The sequence below is a fragment of the Cryptomeria japonica genome, chromosome 10 (assembly GCF_030272615.1).
Source record: "Cryptomeria japonica chromosome 10, Sugi_1.0, whole genome shotgun sequence".
NCBI classification, from domain to species: Eukaryota; Viridiplantae; Streptophyta; class Pinopsida; order Cupressales; family Cupressaceae; genus Cryptomeria; species Cryptomeria japonica.
In genome coordinates this window covers 820989006-821000780 of record NC_081414.1, presented here as the reverse complement: position 1 = coordinate 821000780, position 11775 = coordinate 820989006, and the positions used below count along the sequence as shown (strand labels likewise).

Below are 11775 nucleotides of genomic sequence, written 5' to 3'. Positions count from 1 at the left end.
TGCTCTCCCAAAAAGGATATGAGGATTGAACATCTACAAAGACATCTTTCATTTCATCTCCCAGTAAAGCTTCATGCATGGGGACTTTATTGGACTCCATCTGGGATGATTACCTAATAGGACAACCTCTTGTAAGGACAAAGCTCAGGATTTTCTTATTGATCTTGTGTTCATGAACTACCATCTTATCATCTTGTTGATTGGAAAGGTCTATCTACTATGACTAACTTGGTGAACAAATGGTAACCTCCTCCATATGATCATGTTATTCATTGTAAACCTCACTTAGAGGTGTTGGTTTGGTATCCAAACTGATACAAAAAGTATCTAAATCATTCCAGAACATGCCTTCCTCAATGTCTTCTTCACCTTTTTGAGTAGGAGGGATGATTTTTGGCTTAATGTAACTTTCATCATGCCCTGATAAAACATCAACAATGTTATTTTCAATTATAGGCTCTGATTTTAGAATTTATTCAGCTTGAACAACAACCTCTTGTAGAAAATCATCATCTTCTCCTTCATGTTGATCAAGAACTTGATTTACCAATTATGTATGCATAACTTCTTCATCTTGATCATAAAAAGAAGGAAGTTCAGTAGTTATGAAGTTGAACACTTCATCATCATTATCCTCCTTTTCTTGTCCTAGTTGATTTACTGGCATTGAAATGTGCACAGTATCTTGCTCTTCAACATAGTCCAATACTTCATGTTCTTGTTGTTCTGAAAGCACTGCTACAATTGGATCATTTTCAGCAGAAATAAGAGGATCATTGACTGAAGCAATATAAGATTCATATTGAGAGGTCTTCTCCTGCTCAATATTTTGTTGCTACAATTGATGACACTTTATAGCTAAATGCAGGTGATGTAAATTTCTAATCTCCTCCCAAATAAGTAACATATCTTGATCAATGGGTTGCTCTTCTTCTTTTTGTATGTCAAGGCATGGTTCTATTTGCATGGTTGATGGAGGAATCTCACTAGGTGGAATAGATGAACCTTTCCAACTTGGAATCTTTATTATAGGAGGATCATGAGGAGGCTTACTATTTAGTATTAAAGACTCAGAAGGTAAGTCTTTGAAACTTGGAAACTTGTCCTCATGAACCGCCTCCTGCATAGGATGGTTTGCAGCTTCAAATGATGGTTGGTTGAAACATGGGATGCAAGGACCTACTTGAGCTTGTTGCCTCTAAACTTGAGCTAGCAAAAACTTCATCCGCTCATCTTTTTCTGCTAGTTCTTTTGCAATATGTTCTTCAAACTGCCTTCTTTGATCTTCCAACTTTTGCTCATGTAGATAGGCTTGATAAGACCATTCTTCCTACTACAACTGAAGCTCTCTTTGTCTACCAATCTCATCAAATTAGTTTTGAAAGTGCACATCCATATCATTTAGACTCACTGAATTGGTACTCTGAAGCTAAGTATTCCCATATTCAGACTACCAAGGGACTTGAGTAGGGGTGGGTGGGTGGTAAGCATATTAAGTATGTTGGTTATCTACTAACAAAGAGTTATTTAGGTAAAAACCAACATTAAGGCTATTTTGATATGGATGGAAAGATGGTATAGGAGAGACACTCTCATGGTATGGAGGTGGGTATACATTTTGGCCATAGAAATTTGACATCCTCAAACATATAAATAGTTGAAAACTAAAATGAAAGAATTGATTTGAAAATAACACCAGCACTTGATCCTTGAAATCAGTAGTTTTAAACTTTGAGTCGCTAGGTGTATGAGTAAAACTTGCCTCCAAATATTGGAAACACTGCTGCTCACACCAAAACAACAGCCAAGGTGTCCTTCTATGAACTATAAAGTCCAACAGTCCCACCGGGCATGCCAAAAATAGTTGTCACCTGGATTTGCACCTGATGCAAGCTTGAAATTCGTGCAATCCAGTGACACATTGGACTCCTCTCAGGCTGTGGGTATCCTATTATGAGAGAAGACCTACGGATTATAGGCCAGCTTCCTATTTGATCACCTAAATAAAATAAATGAATTTTTGAGAAAAGGGAAGAAGGATATGCATAAAACTAAAAATTAACTACTGCGAGGTGATCCACCAATAATAAAAGACCTGCAAACTGCTTACAAATCCACAAGGTAACCAACTAATGAAACTGCTTAAACCCAAAACATACATGTTTGCATAAAAGATTCTCTTGAAAGGCTAACTTACTGATGTTCACAAAAATGAGAATAATAACGTTCTCACAAATTTGATGCAACAGATTCACATACACAATCAGAGACCTGCACTTTAACATGTACCTCAGCCCTAAGCGTCTAAAGAAACTAAGATAAAATGAAGGATTCTACAAAATAATCACAAAATTTTAATCAAAATGCTTACAATCATAACACTTAGACCAAATAATTTAAGGAGGAACTCAGCTTCTTTATTGAAAACAAGGAAATTTTTGCATTACAAATCTGGAAAAACTCCTAAAAAAAATGAATTACAGGAGCCTAAATATCTAATGCTACCCTAGTACAAAAACTCCATAACCCCCCTTAAAAAGTGCAAAACAAAACTTATACCAAAGCTCACAAAAAAATTCAAAAATTGAATTTTCTGCCTCCAAGATGGATCGGTTCTCATCAATTCTAAGCCTTTCCTCAAAATCAGGGGTTTAACTGAGAGAGAAGCTCCACCAAAACTATCAAAAGAGTAGCCAGACTGAACACAACTTCACATCCTTTTGCGTTGAGTTCACCTGGACGCTACCGGTTACCTGACCATTTGATTTAGCCACCTGCATTAACCATCAGCATATAATAGAAACCACTGGAATTGCTGACGGCTTGTCGCTATGTCGCAAGGATTAACCTTTATGCACCTTTTCATTACGGTATAGCAACAACCCTCAGATCTTCAGGAACCTATTCAACTTTTAACCAATCCGCTTTTTGCTTTTATCTCTCATGTTGCTCTTTTCATCCTAGGCCCATGGGAATGAGCAGCGATAATGAACTTTGAACCATTGAACCACTTTGAACCAGTTCAAAGTTCATTAAAAAAAAATATAGACATCCACTCGTCCATAGACTTTTTCCATGTGTCAGCCTCTGATTTGCTTGCAGGTCCACCTTGTCTGCCATCTGACTTGGTTCTTCATCTTCTCTCTACCACGTGGCGAATCCTCACTCGTTCTAAGCCCACCTAGAGAGCCAAATCACCTACCACCTCGCTAGTCACCAAGTCGTATGAGATAACCAGTGAGTATCTTCATCATGCAGTATAGCGATGACCGTTGATCTGTCCTCAAACTACTCGATCTTTAACCTCTTAGCCACTCACCTTTTCTGCATGTGATTTGTCACCAAGTCGCTATGATAACTAGCGGGCTTCTTTCTATAGCGGTATAGTGATGGTTGTTACATCTTTCGAACTACCATTGATCTTTCTTGATCTGCTCAGTCTTTAGTCTCTCTAAGCATCCGTGCCACATGTCAATCTTTGATTTGCTACCTGATCTACCTGAGCAAGACCTCATTCACCACCTCAACACCACTGGGCCCACTTTTTTACTTTGGTTTGTTTGACATCAGTTTTTCGGCCAATCTACCTCCCTCGGCGAATAGTTTTTATGTCTCATCGAAACTGCAGTTTCATCTATGCTTGAATTTTGATGAAACTGGTGCTTTCGGTGAATCCGTTTAGAGATCCATTGAATACAAGGTGTGTTCAACATTCACCTTGATAAAATGCCACATGTCGCAAGGTGTGTCACCACATCTCACTTTGCGATATGCTCAAAGTCCACCTCGGCACCACCTGACCTGCCACCTATTGTGAGGGTATTCATTTTAGGCACTTCACAACCGTCTGATCTCAATGATCTGCTTGAGCTTTAAATTTCCATTTTTAGTAGGTTCTTTGTCTCCAATTCGCAATGATTAGAAGTTGAGAACTTTTGCATAGTGGTATAGCGATGGCCATCAGATCCTTTGCAACCTGCTCACCTGTTAATTTGCCTTTTCACTACAAAAATTGGTAGCTTTGAGATGCGCACACACGTGGGAGGCCCACCAATGCTGAGTTGCTCCTTGTTAGAAGACAATAAGCTTTGACACTAAGTATATATGCGGCCTTACATATAAATATTGAAATACTCCTCCTCGCGGCCAATGTGGGATAAATAGCCTAAACAAGGGCATTTCCATCGGGTCATCGGGATAGGATGAAAACACTCCCTCCAATAGCTGATGACTTCGCACACCGCTTTGCACTTTCTATCAGGTGATCAGGATTACATAAGATAGCTCCTTCTAATAACCCGATGACAATATTTTGCGCTCTGTACTACTCTTTGGGTCTTCGAGGTAAGTCTCGCCGATAAGGCAAAAATTCAAGAAACTGCAAGAAACACCCATTTCCATCAACATGTTGGGCTCAACCCTCATGAGATCCACATTTTAACCCATGTGCTATATTTAACCTTTCCTATATCTGCACATGAAGCAAACAACTTAGACAAAAACATGTATTCTTTTCATACTTAGCACTTGTTTCTCTTTCTGAAGCATATTGAGCTTGTAGTGAAAATAGGTAACACTACACTCAAAAGACTATGCTTTAAACCTTCAACCTAGTAGACATCATCTGCACCACTCTTTCCATTAAGAGAAATTTTTCCCTTACCTTTAACCATGTAGGGTGAGTCATTACCAAATCTTACAACTCTGCCATCAAATTCCTTCAAAAAAAGAAATTTGCTCCGATCACCGGTCATGTGATGTGAACAACCACTATCAATGATCCAATCATCAGAGTTATCCATTTGAGACACTAATGCCTTCTGATCAGATATCTCCTCTTTAATGGCTATAAACACAATATCTTCATTAGCATCACTATCAGATTCCTCATCAGTGATACCACCATGAATATTAATAAGACAATCTCTTTTGCCTTTACCCTTATACTTCTTGAATTTCTCTTATTTGTGCTTATTATCACCATTAGGATAGTTATCAGCTATGTGTCCAATATTGTTGCATGCAAAACATGTTTAAGGTAATTTACCTATACATTTACCAGTACCTTTGTGCAACCGCTTGGCCAATAATGCTTCAAGCTCGTCTTCATCATCAACTTCTCTGCTGGATCTAGATTCATAACTGTGACTTACATCTCTTCTTCTGCTCATAGATGGGTTAGAAATAGAAGCTTTAAACTCAGACTTAGATTTCTGTATACTACCATCATAACCATTTAATTCAAAATAAGTAAGCTTGCCAATGATGGAGTCAAGGGTTACCTTAGTTTTGTCAATAGACTTTAGCTACTGAATGGCTACAACTCAGATAGCGTAGACTGGTAGCAGGGTTCTCAATACCTTACTGATCATTGTGGCATCTTCCACTTTACCTCCTGTACTCTTAATTTCACCGACTATCTCTTTTATCATTTGACCATACTGTTGGATATTCTCACCTTCAGCCATCTGCATGTCATCAAACTTTCCTCTTAGACTCTCTTCTTTAGAAATACTAACATGTTCATCACCACTATAAGTCTCTTCAAGTTTTTTTCATACACCATATGCAGTCTCTAGACCATGAACATCTACATACTTTGCATCAGACAAAGAACTGATAATAGTCTCTAATGCTTGATTGTTTTCTTGCTGCTCTTTCTTCTGATCATCAATCATAATCCCACTAGGTACAACATAATGAGTAGAAACATGTTCCAAGTATTGATTTCCTAGACTCTTGATATAAATTTTTATCCTATCACTCCATATCCTATAGTTTTCTCTATTAAACTTTAGACCTTCCTTCTTCATCATGATCTGCAATATCTTTACCTCGAGTTTTTAGGCTTAGACCTTAGAGGACCTGATAAGCTCTGATACCAATTGATGGTATGATGAAAGAATAAGAATTTGATCAACTACTAAGAGGGGGGGATTGTTAGGCCCAATATGGAAAGCTAATGTACTAAGAGGGGAGGGGTGAATCAGTACTCCAAAACTTTTCTTCAATAATAACCTTACTATTGTGCATAAATAGAATAATGTAGTAACATAAAATAAAGTTAAAACAAACAGATAACAATCATACATTATTCACTCCATAACACATATATTTTGGTCACGCAGAAACTCTTGGTAAGAGAGAAAAATTGTGGTGGGGATGGCACCCACAACTTCACTACTGCAATAATAAAGATTGCTCGGTTAGAGCTACATTTAGCTATTTCTGATAACTTACCCTGTTAGGAGTAACAAGATCTGTTAGATCTACCTTACTAAAGGATTTTATAACATTAATCTGAATGTTGCACCTGCTTAGAGGATTTACAATTTATAGACTTGGTTAGAGTCTTTCACCCTGTTAAAGGTTTCTCTTACAACTTCAAAATATTACAATAAGACTTTACAAATATCTGCAACTTTACATCTGAAATGCTATAGTAGATTCTATGTGCTCAGAATAAGATTACCTAGCTTATAGCATACCTTGGTAACCCATATTGTAACTCGGTAAACCCTTCTATTTACTCTGTTCTTCGATTATTCACTAATAACCTTCTCAATGACCTCTCTGTGTCTCTGTAACAGTCTTCCTTCATACATACACACACATACATTTCTCTCTTCCCATGCTATATAAATAGATCTCTTACAGCGGTGATCTAATTCATTGCTTCGATCTTACAAAAAAGATTCCTCGAATGAATAACTAAACAAAATATTTCATTGGTTAGATTGACCTTGCAATCATACACAATCTTCTAGTGCAATTTCCAATGTAATAATGGTTAGATGTGCCTTGATCTTGTAACACGTTTTCATGTGCATGTCCAGGTTCAATGTATCTAGTAAAATGTTTCACTCGGTGAGTTAACTTTACTGCTCGGTAGCCATGAAACAATACTTGGTAAATAGCTTGGTGAATACTACATTCTATGACTACTTTCTTCTGTAACCGACTAGACTGTTCATACCGACTTCTCTGTGTGTACCGACTGCATGATTCGGTAATACTAACTGACTAGAATATATAGTATGAATTTGAATATAAAAACTAATGGCAATTTGATAAGTAGTAACAATCTCCCCTTTTGACATTAGTTGAGATGTTTGACAAAAACTACTTTCAAAGTCATAACTCAAAAACTATATACTTGCAAAATGACTGCACTTGACAATATATACAATAGTCAATGAAATAGTATATGCAGATATACTCCCCTTATCATTATTCTGTATATAACTCTGAATTTTGCATGTTCGATTCTATTCTGTGTTTGTGTGCTCTGAATGCTCTGTATATTCTGCTCGGTATACTCCCCTTGTATACAATACTCAAAACTGTGTTACCAAAACTATATCACTCTCCAAATATAGTATTACTCCCCCTTTGTTGGGTATTACTTTCCTCTATGTAGTATTATAATATTACTCCCCCTTTTTGACAAATATCAAAAACTTAATTTCCATCCGGAGGCCGTAACTGATCAAAAATAGACTTATACTTGGTCCGGGTGTTGGTGAGGGCAACTGAGAGTGAATCCTTTACACTTTCCATTAATGAATTTTGTGCTTGAATATCAGCTAAGAGTGATATTAAGCCATCAAGAGAGCTTCCCTCTTGTGTAGTATGTAGCTCTATTGATCTGTTCCTGTACTGATGAGAGATGAGGAAGGAATAATGTCTGAAGGGTCTTTATGTCCATCCTAATTTTATGCTCTTCATTCCTGAGTTCTAACTATTGAGCCATGAGCTATTGAAGATTTGTATAAAAATTCTGAACTGAATTAGGCTCGGTGGTCAACTTAGTTGAGAGATCGGTGATCTCTTTCTCAATTGCATGAATTTTATTCTTGATATCTTTAACGAATAAGGAAAATGTACATAGTTTCTGGAATAAATAAAGAATATGCTTGAGTTGAGGGGACAACTCAACAATGAATTTGACAAGCTTTACTTTTCCTATAGCGAGAGCTTTTTGTACCTCTTCAATCATTTTTGTTGTAAGCTCTTTATCCTTTAGCTTGCTTAAGTACTCAGATGCATCAACTCCAGATTTTTATATTTGAGTAAGGAGTTCATCCAATTGAATGTGGATGGCTGCATCGGTTGACACTGTTGCTGAAGGTAGCATTTTTGTTAGTAGTGTCTTAACCTTCTAAATTACTTTATTCTTCTTTTGAATAGCCAATTGTTTTTCCTGTTCGGCCTTTCCTTTGCATAGTTCACTGAAATCAATAAGTGCTTGCCCTTTTAATTTTGAGATGTCGACATTGGGCAACACTATCGGTTTAGTCAAGTCAAATTTGAAACTATGCTTTCTCACCTTCCTTTCTTTTCCTTTGGTTGGTTGCACTAAGACAAGTGCTTGTGAGGCTTGCTGACCCTTGGTAGGTTGCTTGGTAGATGCAACACTTTGGTTGGTTCCTATAGCCGTTGTAGTGTCCTTGAGTGTCTCTGTGCTAGGGGTCTCAGCTATAACATTTGCAGTGCTCGATGGTGCTTGAGACGTCTGATCTTTGGTTGTATCTTCTGCTGCTTCAGATTTGTTACCTTCAGTGCCTTGCTTTGTGTCCTTGGGAGCTTCAGATGAGACAGGTGTCTTCATTAGCGGATAAGGCTGAACTTGTTCTAAAACAGATTCACTAGATACAAGTTTTGCATAGGTAGTGCCTTCAATCATTTCCTACTCCAGTGCTTCTTCATCCATTACATCTTCATCAATTTGAATAGTGTTAGCTGGGTCTGGACCTTGCTCAGTGACATCTGGATCTTGCTCGGTGACATCAACAATTTCAATTTGAGATTGTTCATCGACATCCTTTTGTTTGAAGATCTCCTACCACTTGGCTTTTGTCTCATTCTCCACATCTATGTATAGCCCATTCATCAATTTTAAGGCTCTCTATTTGACAAGAAATTTAGAATTGTATGTGGTCAAATTCTCCTTGATTTCTGCTATAGACATATCAGGGAATAGATGGACTAGACTTCTTTCTCTTATTTGTCTCTTTGAGTCCATTGCATATTTCCATCTGTTATCAATATGTAAGTATAATTCACTCAGAAGTGACTTTGCTAGTTCTAATGGAGCTAGTCGAAACTTTAGAAGTGTATAGATGATAGCTTCTTCAATTTGTCACTTCTCATCATTATTCCTAGTCTCATACTTAACATATCTAAATCCTACAAATCCACTGTATTCTTTAAGATTTGCACAAAAAATTTCAACACTATGAATATTTACCTTTTTGCTTTTTACAATCTGAAATTTGTTCGCATCATCAGATTTTGTATCACTTGACTCTTTTTCCAAAATGAGTCTCTGAGTAGATTTCTTATAGGTCTTGGTTACCTTGGGTGCAGTAACACTCTTTTGTTTCTTACTCGATGATGCAGCTGATGCTCTAGCGTTGGGTCTCTTTGTTGGTGGAGTCGGTAGGGCTTTTGAAATGTCCTGTTTCTTTCTTTTCAGAACTTTACCCTTAGGCAACTCTGTACTTAATGTTATTGCTGCCTCTTGAGCTTCTGATTCCTCTTCGGTAATGGCAAGATTGCCTTTGACAGGTGTAGAGGAGGATTCTTCTCTGAATTTATCAGATAAAACCTTTATCATTTTTGTAACTTTTCTTATAGCTTTAGGTACTACAATGCTCATTTTTACTTTTTCCTTCACCTCTTCATATGTTCCATATCTAAGTTCGGTTGCATGCCTTGGCAATGATAAATAGGCATCAATTTGCTATTGTGTTATATCATAATCAATCTCATAACCCATTGGTGGCAAAGATTGAGTCCTCGGTTCAACAGCATTCACATAACAATAATCAGTGTCTACCTCAAAACATATATTATCCTTATATTTTTCTACCAGTTGTGGTGGAATCATGTACCTATTGTGCATCTTCTCTTGAAATTTGCAGAAATAGTCATCCATGATATCATTAAAGTTATCTCCCAGTTTCTTGATAAAGTCATTGATTTGATGGGTGATAGGTCGGTGTAGCTCCCATACTACTTTACCAACTGAGGGAAAGAACTTCTCAAAGTAGAAAACATGCATACAAGAAGTGAACCAAACTTTACTATATTTGCCGAGTCATTCTTCTTTGGCTTCCTTATTGTGTTCAGGTTCTCAAACAAGTTCTTCAGTAGCACTTCACATAAATCTACTTTCATTCCCTTTTCACTATTTTGTAGGCCAAGTCAACTGTAGCACATGGTACACTATTTTCCCTTGTAGATTGGAAGAAATAGTAACCAATTACTCTAATTGCAAACTTGAGTTCTATCAGTGACATTATTCAATTTTAGTCCTCGGTAATCAGATTCTACTCCAGTTAGACTGATTAGCTCTTTTTGTGATATCATTTTTTATGCTTGTGCATGATCATAGATAGGATACTCGGTGATCAGATGAATTATTTCCTTAGTGATCTTAAACGGTTTCTCTTATAGCCACATGAAATCATCATGTACTCTGCTCAAGACAAACTTAACCCACTGGGGTCTGAATAGACAGGGATAGACTAGGGCTTCAGTTAATCCCTTGATTTTGGTATGCTCAAATTTGCTATCTAGTTTGCCATCAGTGCAAAGTTCATCATATGTGTCACTAATCTCGACATGACCGAGTTCCTCAACACGGCATTTGGTGAAGAATCTAACATCTTCTACTAACAAGACTCGATTCGGGATGAGTGAAAATGCAGTTTTGTCATCCGGTTCAGAGGCAACTTTGGGAGTTAAAGAATATTTCAGCGAGGGCTTCTCCACATTTTTGACAACTATGGGATCTTGGATCTTGGGTGCCATTGTAGGTTTTGGGTAAGATTTAGCAAATTATCCTTAGGGTTTACAAATGATTGACACTTCACACTCGGAAGACAATAGCAATTTGACTAGATCGGAAACTAGCTTAACAATGTGAATAGATTTGATGTAAATACCTCAAAATTTGCTCTGAATGAAGTTTGATCACCTTGATTCGCTCAGCTCTGCTTCTCGAAAACTTGGTGCATGAAAATTACCATGAAAATACTTTTAAGTACTCAAAAATACCTTATCGGGCTCCGTGCAAGTTAGGTCAAAACATTAAATGCACTCGGTTCACCTTTTACCAATTGACTCCTTTTTTTTCATTTTAACCGAGTAACCAAATTCCCTTTATTAACTGACTTGATAGGTTTCCTATATACACTGACTTGATAGGTTTCCTGTAAAGTATTATAAACTGACTAATTGCATCTTAACTATGCAGATTTTGAATTTTGTACATAATAGAATAGGAACTGTTATGATTTAACCTTTAGAGAATGCAGTCCCTTCATACCTTTTCCTGACTAATTTGATATAGGTGCACCTAACTCGGTAGGTAAGGTGCTTTCTTCATCTGACATAATTTCCTTTTTTTTCCAAATCATCTTGAATTTTTCTTTTATCTCTTCAGTGTCTCTTCTAGGTTGATCTCTGCAATCTCCAGCTAAATGTCCAACTTTGTGACAATGAAAACATGCCATACCAGGATTTCTCCATGATCTTCAGTTGTTCATTCCAAACCTTATAAAACAGTTGGCACTAATATGTCCATATCTTCCACAACATTCACACCATATCCTTGTATTGTAATCCCATGGTACTACTGCATATTGTTGGTAAGGATCTATGTGAGTTCGGTAACCTCTAGTGTTTGCTCGGTGTGGATACCACATGTAGTTCTTTTGCTTAGACCAACACTTCTCGGTACTATGTCCATATCTATTGTAGTTTCTA

At 37.1% G+C, this 11775-nt stretch overlaps 1 protein-coding gene across 1 annotated transcript in view; it reads right to left on the bottom strand.

Moving 5' to 3' along the window:
- Window positions 1-550: 550 nt before the first annotated feature.
- Window positions 551-11775, bottom strand: part of LOC131859312 (adoMet-dependent rRNA methyltransferase SPB1-like) — a 90842-nt gene continuing 79617 nt past the window's right edge. The window contains exons 3-4 of the mRNA XM_059212907.1: window positions 2754-2774; window positions 551-835 (exon numbers count right to left, since the gene is read on the bottom strand). Of these exons, the coding sequence (XP_059068890.1) occupies window positions 551-835; window positions 2754-2774 (306 nt within the window). The remainder of the gene's footprint in view (window positions 836-2753; window positions 2775-11775) is intronic.